The 17,613-nt window shown below is 44.4% G+C and overlaps 1 protein-coding gene and 1 long non-coding RNA gene across 3 annotated transcripts in view; one reads left to right on the top strand and one right to left on the bottom strand.

Moving 5' to 3' along the window:
- Positions 1-17,613, top strand: part of AQR (aquarius intron-binding spliceosomal factor) — a 276,039-nt gene that overhangs the window by 238,231 nt on the left and 20,195 nt on the right. For both annotated transcript variants that reach the window (XM_029599025.1, XM_029599024.1), the window contains exons 30-32: positions 693-864; positions 8,896-9,066; positions 10,781-10,866. In XM_029599025.1, the coding sequence (XP_029454885.1) occupies positions 693-864; positions 8,896-9,066; positions 10,781-10,866 (429 nt within the window). The remainder of the gene's footprint in view (positions 1-692; positions 865-8,895; positions 9,067-10,780; positions 10,867-17,613) is intronic.
- LOC115090214 overlaps positions 12,621-17,613 on the bottom strand; it is a 58,095-nt gene continuing 53,102 nt past the window's right edge. Inside the window, exon 4 of the long non-coding RNA XR_003856344.1 lies at positions 12,621-12,783. This is a non-coding gene — a long non-coding RNA (uncharacterized LOC115090214). The remainder of the gene's footprint in view (positions 12,784-17,613) is intronic.

Here is a 17,613-nt window from a genome sequence, read left to right as displayed (position 1 = left end):
ATGGGGATTTTACTCCAAAGTATTTTCTGATTCCAGAAAAGGGGTCTTGAAAAATTCATAAAGAGGGAAAATTAGAAATGATTTCCCTGGGCACCTTTAGTCCTTTCTCGAAAAAGGGGACTGCCTATGCTGTGTCTAATCTGACAGATGCTTTCGCTCACATACAGAGATTTCCAGGTTACAGAAAATATCTGCGATTTGTTTTAGGGGACCGTCATTTCCAGTACCACTCTATAATACAGCACTGGTTTTATGTTGGGATCAGGTTTCCTAACACTTTGTTCTTACCTACAAATGCATTCATGATTTCACCCTCTATCCTGCTGCATTTCATAATGCTGTCTCTACTCTGTTTCAGTCTCTCCCTTGTACTCCCAGTGGTCAATGGGCTGCTCCTTGTTTTCACATACTTTTTCCCTTGCATCCTTTCTTTGGAATGGCTTCCCATCAGCTGTTCAAAAAGCCCCTTTGCTGGTTATGTTTAGAAGAAAATTAAAAGCACAATTATTGTTCAATGTAAGTGCCTAATTCCCTCCTCTGAACTCAGTTGCCCTGATCATCTTCATTAAACATTATACTACAGACCATGCATTTCTTTTTTGTTGTTGTTGTTTTTGTAAGATGTCATACACATACTATAAAGAAAGAAAGGAAAGAAATACTGATGGTACTTTTGTTTTATTACTGGTCAGCTTGTGTAACCTGTACAACTGGCGTTACAAGAACTTGGGTAACCTGCCCCATGTGCAACTCCTCCCCGAGTTCCGTGCAGCCAACGCCGGTTTCGTGTACGACTTCCAGCTCATTAATGTGGAAGATTTCCAGGGCATGGGAGAGTCTGAACCCAATCCCTACTTCTACCAGGTGAGTGGGTGAACACAGCCATCCCCTGATATCTGAAGTGCAAACGCTGGCTCTCATTCTATGGATGACCACTGTAAAAGATAGTTATTTTCTGATGACAAGTAGCTACAATGAACCACATTAATGGTTCTTCTAGGAAGCTTTGAGCATGTGAGAGGGCATTTTCAGCACCGTAATAAACCTGCTGCCCTTCGGTTATGTTTTTCTTTATCAGAAAGAAGAACTGCTATGGTGACCATTTTAGGCCTTCAGTTGGTTTTGCTTTTTATCATCTTCTTGGCACTTCATGTTGATTCCTTTTCAGTTCGGAATTTCTTATTTTTCCTTCATAATATCACTAGTTAGGTGTGTTGGCACTTTTCAAAGTTTTCTTTTTCTTTTGTTCTTCTGACACTCTTCAGCATTGGATACATTAGTCTCAGAGATATGTAAGTAAGGCCTCAAAGGCACTGAAACACTTTCTTCAGTTACTTCAGTACCCTTGGGCACATCAAGATGCCCATCCACGGGTGACTTTTCCATTTGCATCAAGCATGCTGGCATAGACTCTGATACAGAGCTCTTTGCCAGCACTGACTGCAACTAGGTATCAAGTTTGTCACTGCAGTGCAAATATTCACACCAGTGTATCAGCTGACATCAGTTAGGAAGGTTACAGCTGGAGTAAAAGTTTAAACTGCTAATGGAGAGGCAGAGGAGGAAAAGGGTGTAAAATGTCACAAAGACAGTGTCCTGGATGGGTCCCAAGGATGAATCACTGGAAGGATCCCTGTACACTTGATAATTGATGTAGTTAGCTGCTGGAAAGTTGGCAAGGGAAGTTAAAGTACAGGAGCGGAGTTCTGCAGTGTGAAGAATCTGTCTAGCCAAAAATTAAATTATTTATTTTGTTTCTTTGTGTCCTAAATTGCCTGTTTAAATGCCCTGCTGTATTAAGCCACAGACAGTATGTAGTAGGCAGGCAAAGAACCTAACTGGAAGCAAGTTGTGAAATATGCATTTGTGACTGGAAATAAAGCATGTAAAACAATGCATGTACATCCTGCCTTATTTTTGGGAAGGGGAGGAGCACTGAGCTACTTACCTGAAGAACTGACCAAGGGTGTTCCTTCCTGCAGAACTGATATACCAGCTTCCATGCCAGCTTGGCCCTTGGAGACCCTCCTCTACAAGCTGAGGAGCTGGAGTCTCAGGAGTCCATAGTTGTCAATATTTATAGTTCTATGAAGAGTATTAAATTTTTCTACATCACATCTTTATCTGTGACCCTAATTAGAATTCACTGGGGCACTACTAGACAGGGCTTAGGACAAGGCTTGCATAGAGAGTCCATGACATAGACTCCACAAGAAAGAGACTTTGCAAAGAGCAGGCTTCGGCCCACACAGAACCTGGAATATTTGGGGGCACACTTCGATGTGCAGATTGGCCGGGTATTTCTTATGGAAGAATGGGTGAGCAAGATGATTCAGCAAGTTCAAAAACTAATGTCCCTGCACATTCTGACGGTCTGGGATTGTCTGCAATTCCTTAGGTTAATAGCAGCTACACTGGATCTGATTCCATGGACCAGAGCACATGAGACCACTGCAGTTATCCCTTCTGACCTGCTGGTCCCCTCAGACCTAGGATTAGGGGATGAGACTTCCATTACCGCTGACAGTACAGCAATCTCTTTGTTGGTGGTTGTTGCCTTCACACCTCCTGCAGGGAGTCAGCCTCATTATGCCCTTCTGGATCTTGATTATGACAGATGCAAGTCTGACTGAGTGGGAGAGGGGGTGACTCACTGTCAGCATCAAGTGGCTCAGGGTCTTTGATCTCTGGAGGAGACTTCATGGTCCGTCAACAGTTTGGAGACGAGCAATCCAATTGGCATTGCTACACTTCCCCTTCTAAAAGGCAAAGCAGTCCAAGTTCTCTCCAACAATACAACAGTGGAGGCTTATGTGAACAGGCAAGAGGGCACCAGAAGTCATGGAATCTCACAGGAGATGACATTGCTCTTCCTGTGGGAGAAATAGAATATTCTATTGCTGTCTGAGGCCCACATCACAGGCAAGAGAATGTGCAGGCGGATTTCCTCAGAAGGAATCTTCTGGATTCAGGGGAGTGGAAGCTGAGCCAAGAGGCCTTCCGACTCTTCACTCGAAAGTGGGGCCTTCCGCAAATGGATCTAATGGTGATCCACCAAAACTCCAAGTTCAGTCAGTTCTTCAGCAGGTGAGGGGAGCGAGTGCTGTAGGCATCAATGCCTTGATATAGCCTTATATATCCAGAGAGTACACCACAAAAAATCAGCGATGCTCAATAATTAGACATAAATCAAGAAGAGAAAACTCTATCGCTGACTAAATAATGTGCTTTCAGTGGAAGTTTTAAATGTGTCTTTTTTCCATTTTCTTGATTATTTTTATGCACCTACACTATATAGAACAAGAAGGTTTACTGTCTGAATGTATATGTATTTAACAAAAAATTTTATGGAGTTGGAGGGAGGTTTCATATACTGTGTAGGTGTCCCCGCACCAATACTTCATTAGTATATAATCATCAACCAACCTCCTCCTCCGTGTATAATTTTTTTTGAAATTGAATAATTTTTAGTGAAAGTCCCAAAGGAACTGCAGACTCTTCCGTGACTGTGTGTTCATGAAAAAAGATTTTTTTTATGCGAATTAAACGCTTTGCAGGCTGTGAGGCTTTAAGGTAGGTTTTAAGGAGAGTCCTTATCCAGCTTCCCGATTGTGTTGGCAGATTATATCAAACCTTAGTGATGATCCCTAGTGATGAAGTATTGGTGCGGGGACACCTACACAGTATATGAAACCTCCCTCCAACTCCATAAAAATTTTTGTTAAATACACATACATTCAGACAGTAAACCTTCTTGTTCTATATAGTGTAGGTGCATAAAAATCATCAAGAAAATGGAAAAAAGACACATTTAAAACTTCCACTGAAAGCACATTATTTAGTCAGCGATAGTTTTCTCTTCTTGATATAGCCTTAGCCTGTGGGAGAACGTCTTTACATCTTTCCTCTGTGGCTTCTCATCAGCAGGGTTCTACGTTGAGTAGAACTGGAATGCAGTCAGGTCATTCTGGTCACTCCAGACTGGCCCCACAAACCTTGGTATGCAGATCTGATGCAACTGTTGATGGAGCATCCTGGGTCTGTTGATTCAGGGTCCTGTGGTCATAGAGGATCCATGTCCATTTTGTCTTACAGCTTGACTCTTGAGCGGCAGCATTTGTGCAGAAAGGGCTACTCCTCTTCGGTGATATCCACCTTTTTAAAAACTCTGGAGGTCTTCCACCTCAGTGACCTCTTTCCAAGTTTGGCATTTGTTTGAGTCCTCCTGTGGGGCGTGGACAGAGTCTCCTTGGCAGGACACAATTCTGTGTTTTCTAACTTTCCTCCAGGGAGGATCAGAAAAGAATTCAGGACTAAGCCCTCTTAAGGTTCAGGTGGCAGCCATTCCCTGTTACAGAGGACAGATGGGTGGTATTTCTAAAGCAGCCAATCCAGACATGTCTAGGTTTCTTCAAGGTGTTAAGAGATTGAGGCCCCTTTTTCGGCCTGTGGCTCTTATACCCGGCTATCCTAATGTTAGCTAGATCAGTCTATCCGGCTAACTTTAGGACAGGTCTACAGGACGACCAGGCTTACAGAGTCATTTACTAAGCTGCTATATGGCTATAACGTATGGTAAACAGCATTTAATGCACGATAGATATGGTTTATGGCAAAATATAGCCATATTGCACAATATTTGGTCAAAAAAGCTGTACCCCAGGGGCCATTTTTGTAGTTTGGGAGAGGGGGGGGTTGGGCCTTTTGGTCCTTTAAGCCAATGATGGCTCCAGGCAATGGGGGCTGCCATCAGGTGTGCCCACCCCTCTCCCATATTATTGTTTATCATGGAGTTTTTCTGCAATAAACAATAGCATGGCAATATTGCTGCAGTATTTTGTCAGGGAGGGATATAATATCACAAGACCACTTCCTGTGATATTTTGCCCCTCCCATGATAAAATATCATGACTTAGTAAATGGAGAAAATTTCTTACCTGTTAATTTCCTTTCCATTAGTCCTGCTACACCAGTCCAGCCTTAGATGGGTTATTTCCCCCTACCAGCAAATGGAGGCAGAGAACACTGTTTTCCCTTTCGTGATATCATCGTCACTGCTTAGGTGTGGTACAGCCCAGTAGGAATCAAGTATACACCTGACAAAGCTCCCAATCAGACCCAAATAATAATTGTGAAATATGGAAAATTGCCCATAACCAAATTGACGACAAATTGAACCTGAGAAGAAAATCCTCTTCCATCTCCCAACCTATCCTGAATTTAGAAGAAAAGGACAGGAGGAAGACAATAACTATGTACAGGTAAGCGGTGAACACTGAAACACATAGTACTCCGGAACAAAGAAGCCCTGTTTCCTAGGTGGGTCCTGAACTGGTGTCGCAGGACTGCTGGAAAGGAAATTAACAGATAAGAAGAATTCTCCTTCCATCTCATCCTGCTACATCAGTCAAGCCTTAGACAGTGGGAAGTACCAAAGCCCCAGTGACCTGAGTAGGAAGAAGCAAGGGTGGCTTTGAGAACTCCTTGTCCCGTAGGCCAAGACTCCTTAGCCAAAACATCCAGACGGTAATGTTTCACAAAAGGGCAAACGCCTGCACCTCTGCCCAAGAAGACTGCACTCTTGTAGAGTGAGCCCAAACAAACTCAGGAGGCTTCTTGCCACTCAGCACATAAGCTGAGATAATGGCTTCCTTTAGCCAACGTGCCAGAGTAACTTTGAACTCATGTCCCCCTTATACAGCTCCCCAAAGAGCACAAACAGTCTATAAGATTTAGAAAATCATTAGTCACTTCAAGATACCTTCAAGTCACTTCAAGATACCTGTAAATACCTTCAAGATACCTGTAAATACCTGTAAGATACCTTCAAGTCACTTCAAGATACCTGTAAATACCTTCATCTAATGTTATACGCTCCATTTCTTCTCTTCTCCCAGTTCTATTACCTTGTTATTTGTAACTGCTTCCTTCCACACCAATAGGTTACTCAATTGTTCATTGTACACCCCTGTTATATGTAAACCGGCATGATGTGTTTGTAACATGAATGCCGGTATATAAAAATTTTAAATAAATAAATAAATACCGAAGCAGTAACCTACAGATATCCAAAAAATGTAGGGACCTGAATTCATTCTTGCACTACTCACAAGAGAAAGCTGGGAGAGAAACTGACTGATGTGGGAAACAAAATTGACCTTCAGAAGAAAGGAAGGCATAGGTGGAAAAGTGATCCCATGGAAGAGATAACGAGGAAAGGATCATGGCAAGACAAAGCTTGGAGCTGTGAAATCCAGTGAGAGGAGCAGATAGCTACCAAAAAGATTGGCTTTAAAGAGAGATCTTTAAGGGAATCGTGTTACAAAGGCTCGAAAGGGGAACACACTAGTGCTCACAACATGAGGTTACAGACTAAGTTAACTAGATAGGGTTATCCAGCTAGCTGAGCTGCACAGCAGCTGAATATGGAGCTCTCTGTGTTTCATCTGTGGAAATGGGCAGTTTCGATATTGCCAACTCAATGCAGGTAAATTTACACACATTGGGGCCGATGTAATAAGGTGCGCTGAAGCTGCCGTGGGTTTGTGCACAGATGTACGTGTATTTGTACGCGTGTTTTCCCACACAAAGCCCTATACGAGGATGTAGTAAGGATTTTGTGCACGGGACAAAAGCACATACGAACACGCTTACAGATCCGCGTTTTTCCCTGCGCGAATGCATGCTAACGACATGCAAAGGAGGCGATTAGCTAATCATAGGCAATGCAGGGAGCCGCGGTGACGTTACTGCAGGGGTTTTTTTAATGCGGGTTTTTTACCACCATGGTCAGGGCACGAGTTAAGTGTCAGCGCCGACTCGGGGGGCCTGTGTCAGCACCTGAGTGTCCTGTAAACCTCCTAGCTGAGAGCCTATCTAGGCATCCGACTGACCAGCTTAGCTAGGCAACTTTCTGGGTGCCTGATTGAATAGATTCGTGACCAAATAAGTGTCAAGCTCAACGCCTGAGCAGCAAGAGAAGCTAGGCGCCTTTCTGGGTGCCCGATCGTACAGATGTGCAAGCAGCTAAGTGCCTAGCTCAGCGCCTGAGTGACCAGGTAAGCTAAGCGCCTTTCTGGGCGCCCCATCATATAGATTTTTCTGCCACGAACAGAGTATGAGTGGCCTGATAAGCACCTAACTGAGCGCCTATCTCGGCTTCAGAGTGGCTAGCTTAGTTAAGCGCTTTTCTAGACATTCGAGCAGCCAGCTTAGGTAAGCACTTCCCTGGGCAGACAGATACATGGCCAGAAGAGAGAAGCAAGATTGTTAATTAACTCCCATCCAAACTGAACACCTATCTCACTGTTATGCCAGTGTGAATTAGCATCCATGAAAATATTTGCCATGTTTTCTGCAGCACAGTTACTGGAAGTATTAAAAATACTTTCCAGGATCATACTTTCACTTAATAGGGAGACCCATTTGCTTGCTCGCTTTTATGCGCAGATTTTGAGTGCAGATGCATCCGCTTATTGCATAGGCGCTTACCGCGCTTAGGTACATGCATTTTCCCGTATATGCGGGGATTTCTGCTCATAACTAGTGTCTGTTTTGCCGCTGGTCTTATTACATCGGCCCCCTTGTTCTACAATGTGCCTAATTTTACCTCATTGTCTGGAGGTGTTCCCAAAGACATGTTTATGTCAGGGAAGGGAAATAACAGACAGAGATAACATTTTAAAATCTATGTGCATTATTTCCAAGGGAAAAATTACCCACAGCAAAAGCAGGTGCAAATCTTTGTTAGTACTTTTTCCTGGGGCAATAAAGCAAAATATAGGTCTACTTTTGCTTTGAATTATTGGTGCAAAGCCCATTTGTGAAAAATACTTGTAGATGTTTCATAAATGTGGGCAGTTTGATTATTGCCCCTTGGTTTAAAAGAAAGTGAATCTATGTCTTGTGCAATATTTAAAAAATAAACAAGCTGTAACGCTCTCTGTCAATTAAAAGTGCCACTGTGATAGCCCTTCCAGCATGCCAGGAGGCAGGTCCCCTGAACTCCCCTACAGCTTCTAGAAGCAGGCAGATGACCTCAACCAGGGGTTCAACTTAAGTTTCTGATTTGGAGCAGAGTTGGTATTAATACTTGTTGTATATAGTTCTAAAGCACAAGGAGATGGTCTTTTAAACTTAAAGCATTATTTCTCTTAAAGTAACAGTGTTGCTTGGTGACCGATGGCTGTAATAGGTTTTATTCTTCCTTGAAAGCCCTGAAGAGAATCATGACCGAAAGATAGGTTCATTTCTCAGGGGACTGTCCAGCGCAGAAGTCATAAGTGCTGTTCTCTGACAGATGAAGGCTGGCAGGGAGGTAATTGTTACTGTGCAGGTTCTGGATCAAGAGTAGACAGTTGTTCTTGCATGTCATTGTTAGGAAATAGTGTCTGCACCATGCAGAAGCACATGACTTCAATTAAGAATTAGACTCCCAAGCATGTGAACCAAGTCAGTTTGACATGATAGATAATGAGCCATGAGCTTCTTGCACCTCGGCCAGTGTTGGACATCAATCCCCCAATTCATCAGGGAGCGAATAGGGTATGATTCTTCATGGCTCCTTGCCCAGATGTGGCATAAAGACACAGGGCCTGTTTTGTAACCCTAATAGAAAGCTGCTACATCTTGACTCCCAATGCTAATAAACCGTGTTACAAAATATTTTCCCTCTAAAACCTTGTTTGTTCCTCAAATCATTGTTATGCAAATGAGCCAGTGTGCCTGCTTTATGAAAGATAAATTACTTGGTTGCAAAGCACCAGTTATAGGTTGAGGCACAATTTTCAGATCATCACTCTGGAGCACAAGAGCACAACACCCCACAAATGTAAATATATGCACTCAAGCTCTCAGCATGTATGAATAAGGCATTGATTCTTCTTCTCACTGCAGAACCTTGGAGAGGCGGAGTATGTGGTGGCTGTTTTTATGTATATGCGCCTGCTGGGTTATGCTGCAGACAGAATCAGCATCCTGACCACCTACAATGGTCAGAAGCACCTCATCCGTGATGTCATCAATCAGCGTTGTGGGAGTAACCCTTTCATTGGAAGGCCAAACAAAGTGAGTTCTTGCCCACCCATTTATTTCTCTTTTCTGTGCTGTCTTCCACAAACCCAGCTCTATACTGTGCTCCTGCTTCTGGGTTCCATATCCGCTTTGTCGTCTCTAGGTCCCTAGTCCTGGCACCCTTCCTACCTCTTTGCCTCTCAGCCTTGTCCCATCACCCTTCTAGTTTAAATGTTAGAGCAGAGGATTAGGAGCCTCACTCTGTCCCTGGCTTGCTGTATGTAATCGTGGGCACAATTAATTTATCTCATTGTACTTCAGTTCATCCTGCTTGTACCATGATCGTAATTCTGGCTGTTCTCCCTTCTCTCTTTCAGGAGCTATCTGTGTCAATAGCTTTATACATGCATTGCTACAAGTCTGTCTCAGCCTTATATGATGAGGTCTCCATGTCCTAGCACTACATCACCTTCATTTATTTACCCCAAGCCCTCCATCTTCCATCCAACTTATTTTGTACTCCCTTTACATGTTGCTGCCTCTCATCTCCCATCCTGGGCACTGTTCTTGCTGTTCAACCTGCCGCCTGCCTGCTCCCAAACTATGCCCCGCTATTCCCCCTGCACTTCTGCCCCCAGTACATTGCTTCCTCTTATTCCCTATACTTGGGGTCCTTCATTTTCAGTTTAAACAGATTTTCACCCATAAATTCCTGGATTTTTCCAAAAGTGACAATTGGTTTAGGATGATTAAAAAGCAGCCCCAGAGCTGCAGATGGATTGTCTTAAGGCTTTCAGCAAATGCGAGCCAAAGCACCTGCAGCATTTCAAGTCCTGCCCCCTTAAGTGTTTCTGATGTGACATTTCAAGCCCCCCCCAGCAGCCAAAGTACATGCTGCTTGGTATCACCAATGAAGCATTTGAAGCAGGCCATGCCCACCAGAGATGTTTCCTGGCAGGCTCTCTGGCCCCACACAAAAGCAGAAATGCATTGCTGCAGAACGTGGGAGTCTCAGAAAGAATGCTATTGAAGGAGAGAAGCCCAGAACCCCCACTAGTAGATGAATGCTATTGAAGGAGAGAAGCCCAGAACCCCCACTAGTAGATGAATGCTATTGAAGGAGAGAAGCCCAGAACCCCCACTAGTAGATGAATGCTATTGAAGGAGAGAAGCCCAGAACCCCCACTAGTAGATGAATGCTATTGAAGGAGAGAAGCCCAGAACCCCCACTAGTAGATGAATGCTGTTGAAATACGGGGGAGAGAGGGAAATTCTTGGAGGGGTTGTGGGGAGAGAAAGGGATACACTAGGCAAGAAGTAGGACGCTGTTGAGTGGGTGAGTGTGAGAATCTGCTTAATATTGTTTTATTGTCCTGGCTTTTGTCCACCAAAATAAACTCTGATATTTACCCAGAAAAATAATGGGTCACATTTTTCCACTGATTTTCTCCTCTCTTTGTTCTTATCATAAAAATCCCTGATAAATTCCTAGGAAAAATGTAAAAAAATGAAAACCAAAAATGAAAGTTCTTGCTTCCTGTATAGTCTTCTGCTTTGCTCCATGAGGAACTGTCTGCCCACCGCATACACTGCTTTCTTCTCTCTCATTCCTACGCGCAGTGCTCTGGTTGTCTTGTGCCATGTGGTACCATGCTATCTGCTTACCATGGATAGAACTTGGAACTTGCTCTTGCTGATGTGACATGATTCAATCTCACTGGAAATGAGTTCTGCTTTTTCTATCAATAATGTCCACATTTCGCTGCAGGTGACAACAGTGGACAGATTTCAAGGTCAGCAGAATGACTACATTCTGCTTTCTTTGGTGCGCACCAGAGCAGTTGGACATCTCAGGTATGTAGGAAATTTTCCTCATTGCCTATTCCCTTGCCAGTATGTGAGAAAGGCAGTGCATGCTATAGTTTCTTTGGCTTTGCCTTGAAAAATGTCTCCTAACAAACCAACTGCAGACCTACTGCGTATTCACTGACTCCTGTGATATGCTGTTTGATTTTGCTGCTTACACTGTATATCCCTACTAAAAATATGCCAAGCACGATGTGAAGATTCTACATTCGCTGTACACTCTCCCGTGCCTATTTTTCCAAACAGATAGCTCTGAATTTGAAACGGAAACCTTTTGGCGCCAACCTAGGGCCTCTACCACTGAGATAAAAGCGCAGCGCTTCAGCTGAGCTAGTAGACAAGCCCTGTCTAGTTAAGCCAGGTTGCTCATATCTATTGTATTACTCCACCTGTCTCAATATGGCTGTTAAATCCGATGTCCGATAGTTGCAGATCTGTGATAAAGTGGGGAGATGGGTTCCAATCCCACTTCTATCCCTTATCGTGTGAATTCCAGTAAGTTGTTTAACCTCTTTCTGCTCACACTTAAATTGTAAACTCAGGATGGAACCTCCTAACTGACATTTATCTTACACTGCTGATAGCACCATGCAGATGTTATATATTTTTCTATTTTAACAGAAAGCTTAAAACAAGCACTTTTCAAATTGTCTCATTTGTCAACACTTCATGTGGTAGACACACACTAGTTTTCTCTGCAATATTGTCCCAATTAAATCAGAATACTTAAGAGTTCTGTTAACATAGCTGTGAGCCAACCTCCTTGCTTTGTGTTCCCATTGCAAACAAAGTATCGGAGAAAGCCATAACACCCAAAATGAATAAGCAGGGCCATTGAAAGGCCACACGACCAGGGTGAACCTCTGTATTTTGTGATTTTTACCAGTTTGAAAAAAATAGAGATTTCGTCAATTACAGTACTAACAATTATGTTATCCGTATTTTATCAGAGAAACCAGCATTTCCAAAAGCCAGGTTCCTGCAGCCCAGGGCAAGGATTGAGGCATATTTCCCAGACAGATTTCTGCCATGGCTGGACATGGACTGCAGAGTTCTGCTAGTTCAAGTCAGCCAGGACTGGGAGGCAGCACCCTCCTGATCCAGGTTCCTGTAGTTCAGACCAGCTAGGGCCGGGAATGCTGCAGAGGAGAGGGAAAATATGGTGTGTCGTCTTATAGCGGCTATTGCTGGTTACTTTAGGTTACAACTAAATTGAGGTGTAAGAGACTCTGTACTTCGCTCTCAGCCACAGGAGTTGGCTGCTATGACATGACTAAATTCAGGGAGACGTGAGGAGCTGTGAATAAAAGCCCCCGGCTCAAAGGCTATGCATGATTTCACCAGTGCCTCCCTTCCCAAGGCATCGAATTGTCTGTGGCCAGACTTCATTTGCAACAGGGAAACATGGTAGGTGGCAAATTGAACAGTGTAGATTAGGGTGTCTGATGGAGAAGGAGGTAGGAGGAGATTTGGGGAAGATGTAACAATGTTTTGCTTTCCTGATGAAGTGGACTTGGTCCTATTTATTAACAAGACAAAACACAGTGCCGTATGGGAATTTTAATTGTGGAAAGAAGAATGGAGTCCCGTTTACTGAAAGTCCCTGCCAGCCTTAACTAAGCACAGCATGTAAAGTGATTCACTTGTAAAGCGCAGAAGCAGGTAGTCTTACTGTACAGATAGTACATGTCCATTATAAACTAGATGCTGAAATGCAGGAGAGAAAGGGACTTTGTGCTTCTGCATATGTGATGGTGATTGACTGCAGTGGAAACATTGTCACCTTAAGAAAGTTGACTCCTCAGAGGTCAGCAGTTTAAAGTTCAGTCCCTTTAAGACCAGCTTTTGGAGGGGATACATACTGGGTTTCTCTTCTCCAGGTTACCTCTTGTTTTTCTGCTTGGGCTGGAAGAAGGAAAAAAAAAGTGTGTGTGTAAGTAGGTTGGGGGGAGTAGGTTTATACACTAATCTTCCTACGTAAGATCTCAAGAAACTCAGTGTTCTCGGAAGACAAGTGAATCACCCATCACACGGATGCTTCCAGAATTTTCTAAGAATGTCTTGAACACCTCTAGATATGCACTGCAGCTCCTGTGGTCCCACACAGCATGCCTCAGTTTATCTATTCTGACTGTTGAACAGATGCATTTTTTAGCTTCTTAGTGATTCTCATTAAAACTAACTTTGCTGGAGTATTTTCTCCTATTTTTCTGTTACTTTCAATACAACATTGTGCCTCAAGTCTTTTTTTTTCACTCCTTCTACTTTCAAGGTTAAGGATTTCTTTGTATTTTAAATTTTTATTATTTTTATTCAGCATTTCCAGTCAGCAAGCCTGACTGGAAATGCTGACTGTAAAGGCTGTGGCCTTTACAGGCCTCCCATTTGGAGTTGTTTTCTACTCAGATCATCTTTCTTAGCAAAATTTTCTTTTTTTGATTTTACCTTATCCGAAAAGACTAGTTTAAAATTTTGTCTTGTATGCAGACAGACAGATGCCCACTATAAGTCATCATGATATTTGCTTTTGGTGTCTGGGAAAGGAGCATGTTTTGACCCTTTGCAGTATCTTCTCAAGGATGTTACTGAGGGGAAGCAAGTACATAAAATGAGATTTCCTAGCATGTAGATAGATGGATTCAGGACCAGTGGGTTATGCACCTCCACCAGAAAATGGAGATGGAGCAAATTTACTTCACAGTATATATACTAAAGATGTGCATTCGTTCGGAGAACCTGTCATTTTTCTGAAATTTCGGAAAAATTAGTTTTTCGGTTTAGTGCGTGCTAACTTTAAAATGTTAGCGTGCACTAACTCTGTTAGTGTGCACTATCCCAAAAATCAGGGTCCCCCGAAAAAGCCTGAACTGCAGGTAAAACGAAATTTCTCGCGACGGGCCGAAAAAGAAGCCCGAACCGAAAGGTTTTACCGCTGCACATCTCTAATATATACTCCTGCAGTGACATCAGCCTGCCAGTATTCTCCGTCTCCAGCAAATAATGGATGTGCATTTCCCTACTGGGGATTGCTTCAAATTTAGAGGAGAATTAATTAAAAAGGAGATTTCAGTTGCTCCGCTCTCCTGTGGTGATACCTAATGGTCTCTCCCCCAGTTCAGAATTCCTGATGTGAATTCCTTAGTCCCTCAGACGAGTACCTTGGTCCGGTAGCTGGTTATAGGCCGGTGTGGACTTAGCTGACTTAAGCAGCTAAAAGGCAGTGGGTGCAGGAAGCCAAGCACAGCAGTGAGGGTATATGCCCTCTCCCCCTGCAGCTGGAGACTGTCTCTGTACTCGGCCGGAAAGGCTGAGTTCCAGTAAGTTTAAAAAAAAAAAATTAAAAGAGAGAGATTCAGTCAGAGACTGAGTGGAGAGGTTAGTGTAGAACTTCCTCTGTACTCCATGGTCGGCGCACCGTTCCGACAGCCTGATGGGTTGAGCAACCCGGGTGGGCAAGGCCCTACTGTTAAGCTTCTTTTTGTGCGCTGCGTGGTAGACCGCGGCAGCGTTTTCACACGCTTTTTTCTGTGCATTCAGCTGCCCTCTACAGGATCGTCAGTGCACGGAAGTGCATCCTGCTGTGCGTCCATAATGAGCGCCCAGTTTATTTTGGGTACACGGCCTGCGCGCGCATTCTCACACATGTCGGTTGTGCACCCAGATTTGGTGCAGAGATAATGCATTTAGTTTTTTGGCGCACAGTCTTAAGACGTGTAAATTTTGTGCGTATAAATTTTATGCGCCTAAATTTTTTCAGCGGGAACTTGGCTGGATGCACATCTTCAGACACCTGTTAAGCATACTGACAGATTAATGGCGCCAGTGGCTAAGAAACCTGAGCACCTTTCCCCCTGTGCTGCCTGTCTTATTTAGGCATCTCAACCTGGAGTGCTCTCTAACTTGTGCCAGCGCTGCTTATAGAGGTCAGGGAGGATTATTTTCATCTGATTTTACTAAGCCTGGGTCTTCCCAATCTGTTGATGGCCTGGTTAAGAATACGTCAGGAGAGATGCCTGACCTTGGAACTCCCTTGACTGGTTCCTCAGCAGGGCACGGCAGCTCAGTGGGTGCCGCACAAGGGCTTCCTGGTTTTGGTATGGATCCTTCTGCCTTTTCTTGAGTAGAATTTTTTCAAGGACTGCAAACCTTTCTTCCGGCGCAGTCCTCAGTCCTGCCAAATCCTCAGGTGGTGGCCTCTCCCTCTTCTGGTGCTACGTTTAAGTGCCAAAGTACACCTCAAGCTGCAGGTGTTTCTGACAGGAATCCAGAGGGCACCAATGTTGAGGCAGATCCTGACTCTGGAGGATGGGGAAATTCCTCCGGGACTGGAACCTTGCGGTTCTTTCATAGAGATGAACTGCTGGCCCTAATTTCCCAGACATTGAAGATGCTGGGAGTCCTTGGGGAAGATTCCATGTCTGAGCCAAAGAAAAATCCCATTTTGGTTTCTCTGCGTAAAGTCTCTTGTTTTTTTCCTGTTAGAGAGGCCGTTCAAGAATTGATTGATCTTGACTGGGAAGCCCTGGAGATAAATTTTAAAGGAGGTTGGACCTTGGAAGGCCTGTACCCCCCTGAATCCAGTAGTGAGAAAGCATCTGCGTTTTCCAAAAGTGGATGCACTTGTCTGTGCTGTCTCTAAACGTATCACTATCCCCGTGGAAGGAGGAGCGGTCTTGAAAGACGTGCATGATAGGAGGATTGAGGCCACCCTTAAGCAGGCATTTGAAGCAGTAGCAAGGACATTGCAGATAACTTCATGTTGTTCCCTGGAGGCTCGCTCTTGTTTGCTTCTCTCTCAGGAGGTTGATGACTCTGGGGTGAATTCCAGGGCAGTTATTGAACCCGCCACCACCTTTTTAGCAGATGCAGGATGTGATTTGGTCCTCACCTCGGCTAGAGGAGTGATTTCAGTAATAGCAGCCAGATGTCAGTTATATTTAAGAAATTGGTCAGCAGATGCAACCTCCAAAGCTAATCTTACAAAATTGCCTTTTAAAGACTCTCTCTTGTTTGGGAGCGAGTTGAAGAAGCTGGCTAGTAAGTGGGGGGAATCTCTGGTTTCTCGAGAGCCGGAGGATAAGAAGCATTTGCTGCGCTCTTTTGGTTAGAGGGGTCATCTCAGAGGTTCCAAGAGGTTTCATTCCTACAGAGGGGGACAGCCTCGTGGCAGGTCTCAGTCCTTTCGTCCCAGATAGCCTGAGCTATGTGCGGGTTTAGATAATAGAACCTCCCAAGCCTCCCAATGAAGGGTTTGCCAATCCACCCCCTGGATCAGGAGTTAGGGAGCACCTTTCTCTCATTTATCAGAGGTGGGTCGGATCACATCGGATCAGTCTGTCCTGGAGGTGATACTAGAATGATATGTGCTGGAGTTTCATAGTGTTCCTCGGGATGTGTTCATGGTGTCTCCCTGCCACTCCCCGCAGAAGAAGCAGGCAGTGGAGTGTACATTGTCCAGGCTCTTCAGTCTGTGGTTCCATTACCCACATCTCAAGAAAATACGGGTTGATATTCAATTTCTTTTGTTGGAGGGCTCCTTTTGTCCATTCTGGATTTCAAAGAGATCAACCATCATTTGCAGGTAACTCATTTCTGCATGGAAACATTGAGCTCAGTGGTAATGGCCGTGCAGTCAGGGCACTTTCTGACCTGCTTGGATCTGTCCAAGGCATACCTCCATATCCCCATCTGATTGGAGCAACAACGTTTTCTGCATTTTATGGTGTTGAAGTGCCATTATCAGTTTCGGGTGCTCTCTTTTGGTCTGGCCACCGCTCCCAGGACTTTTTACAAGGTTATGGTGGTGGTGGCGGCAGAGTTGAGGAAGGATGGGATCCCTAGTATACCTGTATTTGTACGACTGGTTAATTTGGGCCAAGTCTCTGGAAGAGAGTCACCTGGGGACCTGCAAGGTGATCTCCCTGTTGCAGGAGCTCACTTGAATCTAGCCAAAAGCAATCTTCTGCCACATCAGTTGTTGGAGTATCTAGGTGTTCGGTTTGACACGAAGCAAGGCAAATTTTGCCTGCCAGAAGCCTGTATTTAGAAGTTGAGGTCACACGTTCATCTCTTGGTGAACACTATACACCCGACAGTGTGGTCCTATCTAGAGATACTCGCTTTGATGGCGGCAACCCTGGAAGTGATGCCATGGGCGAGAGCACATATATGTCCTTTTCAGCATTCCCTGGTGTCTCCAACAGGCTCAGGACTATTCGATTCAGCTCCACCTGCCGATGGAAGTCTGCTCTTGCCTCCAGTGGGTTGAAAGGGAATTTCTCTGACTTCACTGGACTGGTTGGTACTCACGACAGATGCAAGTCTCCAGGATTGGGGAGCTCACTATCAGGAACTAACTGCGCAAGGGCACTGCAATACGGAAGAGTCTCTCTGGAACATCAATCGGCTGGAAGCCCGGTGGTCCAGTTGGCATGCTTACAGTTCAGCGGCAGATTGTGGAGTTGTGCGGTCCAAGTAATGTTGGACAAGGCAATGATGGTGGCTTACATCAATTAGCAGGGAGGAACCAAGAGCTAGCAAGTGTCGCAGGAGATAGACCAACTTATGAAATGGGCGGAAATACATCTTCAGGAGATTTCGGCCTAGGATATTGCAGGAAAAGACAATGTAAGAGCAGACTTTCTCAGCAGGGAAAGTCTGGACCCAATAGAATGGGTATTGTTGGACGAGGCATTTCAGCTGATAGTGGATCGCTGGAGCATTGTTTCTAGACCT

This window comes from Rhinatrema bivittatum, chromosome 4 (assembly GCF_901001135.1).
Source record: "Rhinatrema bivittatum chromosome 4, aRhiBiv1.1, whole genome shotgun sequence".
NCBI classification, from domain to species: Eukaryota; Metazoa; Chordata; class Amphibia; order Gymnophiona; family Rhinatrematidae; genus Rhinatrema; species Rhinatrema bivittatum.
This window is presented reverse-complemented; position numbering and strand designations above follow the sequence as displayed.